The 3,468-nt window shown below is 44.6% G+C and overlaps 1 protein-coding gene across 1 annotated transcript; it reads right to left on the bottom strand.

The window, feature by feature from the left end:
* On the bottom strand, positions 325–2,139 carry LOC109826404 (subtilisin-like protease SBT1.7). The gene has a single exon (XM_020393436.1). It carries the CDS (start codon positions 2,137–2,139, stop codon positions 325–327), a length of 1,815 nt encoding a protein of 604 aa, XP_020249025.1.

The raw sequence follows: 3,468 nt of genomic DNA, 5'->3' as shown, positions 1-3,468 counted from the left end.
AGAGGTAGAAGTTGGCCAATATATAAGGTGTACATTAGTAATATAGATTTGATTAGGAGTCCTCTACCTACTTGGTCTGAATAGAAATTTGACAAGTTTGTTTATCGAAACAAAGTGATCGTTTGGATTTATCTGAAGATTTATATTATAATTTATATAGAGCAATGGACATTGCCATTTTTATGACATACTTCTTCTGATATGATCCCAGCAATACTCGTTTCAAGAATATTATGTGCACGCACACCAAATTACATGTGTTCCAAATTACATGTGTTTATTTACCTATTTTTATTTTCAACAACTTTACGACTCCTTGGGATCTCAGGTGAATGTAACTGCAATAGGACTCCTCACAAAATACTTGCCAGAATCCCATACCAGTTGCCCTTCTGAAATTTTGCCTTCTTTGGGTGGAACTCCTTGAATACTCAATGTCACAATAAAATCTTGCTTTTCATCTTCATTAGTGAATGTAAGGGTAATAGGGGAAACATCCACATTCACTCCCTCTGGATTATCAACCTTCACAGTGTAAACCGAGTTAGCATCACCGACATTCGTCACCGTTCGATTCACAGTCTTCGATACCGATTTAGTCCCGAGAGACACCGAAATTGAAGGATAGTTCAATTGTTCAGGCTCAATAGCTTGAACTTGAGAACACACAATCGGGCTACCAGCAATTGTCGATACCTCAGAATCCGGAAGTTTCATCCCACAAAGGTATCGGATGTAATCGTGCGGGTCATTATCATATATCAGACCCGGATCATTAGCTGCCACCGGGTCCACATGACCCGATCCCATCGTGAAGGCTCCAGCATCTTTACCGTCATATTCATCTTTTATGGGATTACCGTCTCGGTCTTTCGTGTAGGCTGTTGTCATGATGGCTGATTTAATCGCAGCGGGCGACCAATGTCGATGATTGTGCTTGAGGAGAGCCACGATCCCTGACACGTGAGGTGCAGCCATTGAAGTTCCACTTACCATGATGAACGTCTTATCCGTGCCTGTAGGATTAGGACCCACCTCAGTTGGCCAAGCTGCGAGAATGTTCGAACCGGGTGCAATAAAGTCTGGCTTTATTATGTTACCGTTAAAGGGGTTAGGGCCTCGATTCGAAAACGAGGACACCACAGGTGCGGGGCGGTGTCCAAATTGCGTTCCGTCGAACTTTATCGCTGCGGTCGGATTTGATGCCTTGTCGAGATACTTTATAATTTCGATCGCGTCGTTGAAGGCAACACGAGAAGCTGGATGGAGAAAAGCATCCGCGTCCGTTCGATTCCCCATCTGCGGCTGGCTCATGACTATAACAGCGGCACCACCGGCCTTTTTAACGAGATCGCTGGCTTCCACATTCTCCTTATAATCTCCGCTCGCTCCACACAGCACAATCTTGTCCCTGACGTCGATCAAATTTAGCGAGTTGCCCTGGCATTTCTTTGAATCCTCCGATTTCAGGACGCCGTATGGATAAATCAAAGGAAACTGAGTGGGAGGGAATTTATCTGGCTGATAAGCCGATTCCCCATAGAATTCTCGGCCGTCTCCGAGCTCTACTATCGATCTTACCCTTCTGTCCATGACGCTCGATCCGACCATTAGGATCCATGGAGCTCCGTCGACCATGTTCGGTAGAGGCCCCGCGTTTCCCCCTGCCTGAACAGGGACGATCCCGTTTGTAACGGCCGCGTACGATCCGACCGCTACCTTATCCTTATCAAGTTTATAAGGTTTTTCAAAGCCTATAGACATAGAGAGCACATGTACCTGATCATGGATAGCTTGATCTATACCTTTGAGAATATCTGTAGAACCCCCGGGCGTGACTTTGTAGACCGCGAGATGAGCTCCGGGCGCTAACCCGGAAGCCGTGCCCTTTGCAGAACCGACGACATTGGCGTCATCAACGTAGCTCCCGGCAGCTGTGCTCGCCGTGTGGGTCCCGTGCCCATTGGTGTCCAACGGCGAAACTAGCCGTCCTCGATAGAAACCGACAGCACTGATGATCTTCTTGTTGCATCCGCCTTGGCTCCAGTAGCATTTTCCTTTCCATACGGGTGGTGGAGGAGGCGGAGACATCTGCTGGTCGTCGAATGAAGGGTGGCTGTATTTGATTCCACTGTCCATCATACCGATTATTTGACCCGCACCGTAGTCTGAGCTAGGCCACAGTCCGGACCACCGGCTGAGGCCCAAGAACTTCGGGCTGTAGGTGGTTCGTAGCTTGCACTCGTGTTCAGGATGTGCACTTACTACTCCTTGCTTAGAATTTAGCGTTTGCAATTCGTCGGGGGTTAACATTGCCGCGAAGCCAGTGATTGCGTATCTGTACGTGTAGATCATCCGAGGCTCCCCGGAATCTAAGGTTGTGTTTGGCAAGAAAGACGTGTACCAATTTCTCCGGTCTCTGAAGGTGAGGAATTTGGTGTGTTTGGGCTTTTGTACGTGGACGATGTAGGCTTGAGGATCTGTTGTGTTGCTTCCATGGATTTCAAAGAGAAAGGAAGAGAGTAAGAAGAACGAAAGAAAGGTTAGATGAGAGAAATAGATGGGTGTATGGATCTCCATTGAAGTGGATATAGACCAATGTGGAAGGCTGTAGCATAGATCAGGTTATATAGAATCCGTGACAAGCTCAGGCTCATAGTTGCATCCAAGATTTACTTATTGCATTGTGTAGTATGATACGTAGGGAGCAGGGATCCGATGTTCATGAAAATTTTGCTTTAGGAGAAAAGAGGAAAAAAGCTGGAAATAATGTGTGCGTACATGTACACGATAGGAGCATCCTATGGGTGAATAAAGCACGAACAAAATGACTGTAGCCCTGTCTTCTCTTTTAGTTAAGTTTATTGTTCATTAGAAACCAACTCAGTAATTAGAAGCCTCCTATAACTTTAAAAATATGAGAAATCCCCCCTTTACTTTAGCGTTTATCAAGAAGACCCCTAGCTTTAAGATTTTATTAGAAAACCCTTCTAAAAGCGTGAACCGCAATTTTCATTGAAAAAAAACAACCCCATGCTAAAGGGGGTCTTCTGACTACCCCTTAAATTAAGAGGGTCTTTTCTGATATTTTGCAAGTTATGGAAGGTTATGTAATAATATATCGTTTATGATGTTTAGTCTTTACTCTCACTTGTCTAATGATGAGGAAATGCTTGTACTTATGCTGATCAAAGATTTTGATCATGATAGGATACTGTTCCTTTTGCATGTCTATGAAACAAGGAAGTTGAGATAGCATGGCAAGGGGCAGTACCGTGCATCTCGGTGTTCCTATGCCAGAGCCTAGAACAAAGCATCTCTCTCCTAACGCAAAAAAAAAAAAAAAGCATCGCCTCGAGATATTGGCACATGAAAGTGATGATCATAATCCAATGATAACATGAACATATATAGCAATCATATTATAAAAATAATTTTGGACTAGATACACCAACGCCTCTTTGGGAA

This window comes from Asparagus officinalis, chromosome 10 (genome assembly GCF_001876935.1).
Source record: "Asparagus officinalis chromosome 10, Aspof.V1, whole genome shotgun sequence".
Classification (NCBI taxonomy): domain Eukaryota; kingdom Viridiplantae; phylum Streptophyta; class Magnoliopsida; order Asparagales; family Asparagaceae; genus Asparagus; species Asparagus officinalis.
Note: the sequence above shows the minus strand (reverse complement) of the source record. Positions and strands in the feature narration are given on the sequence as shown.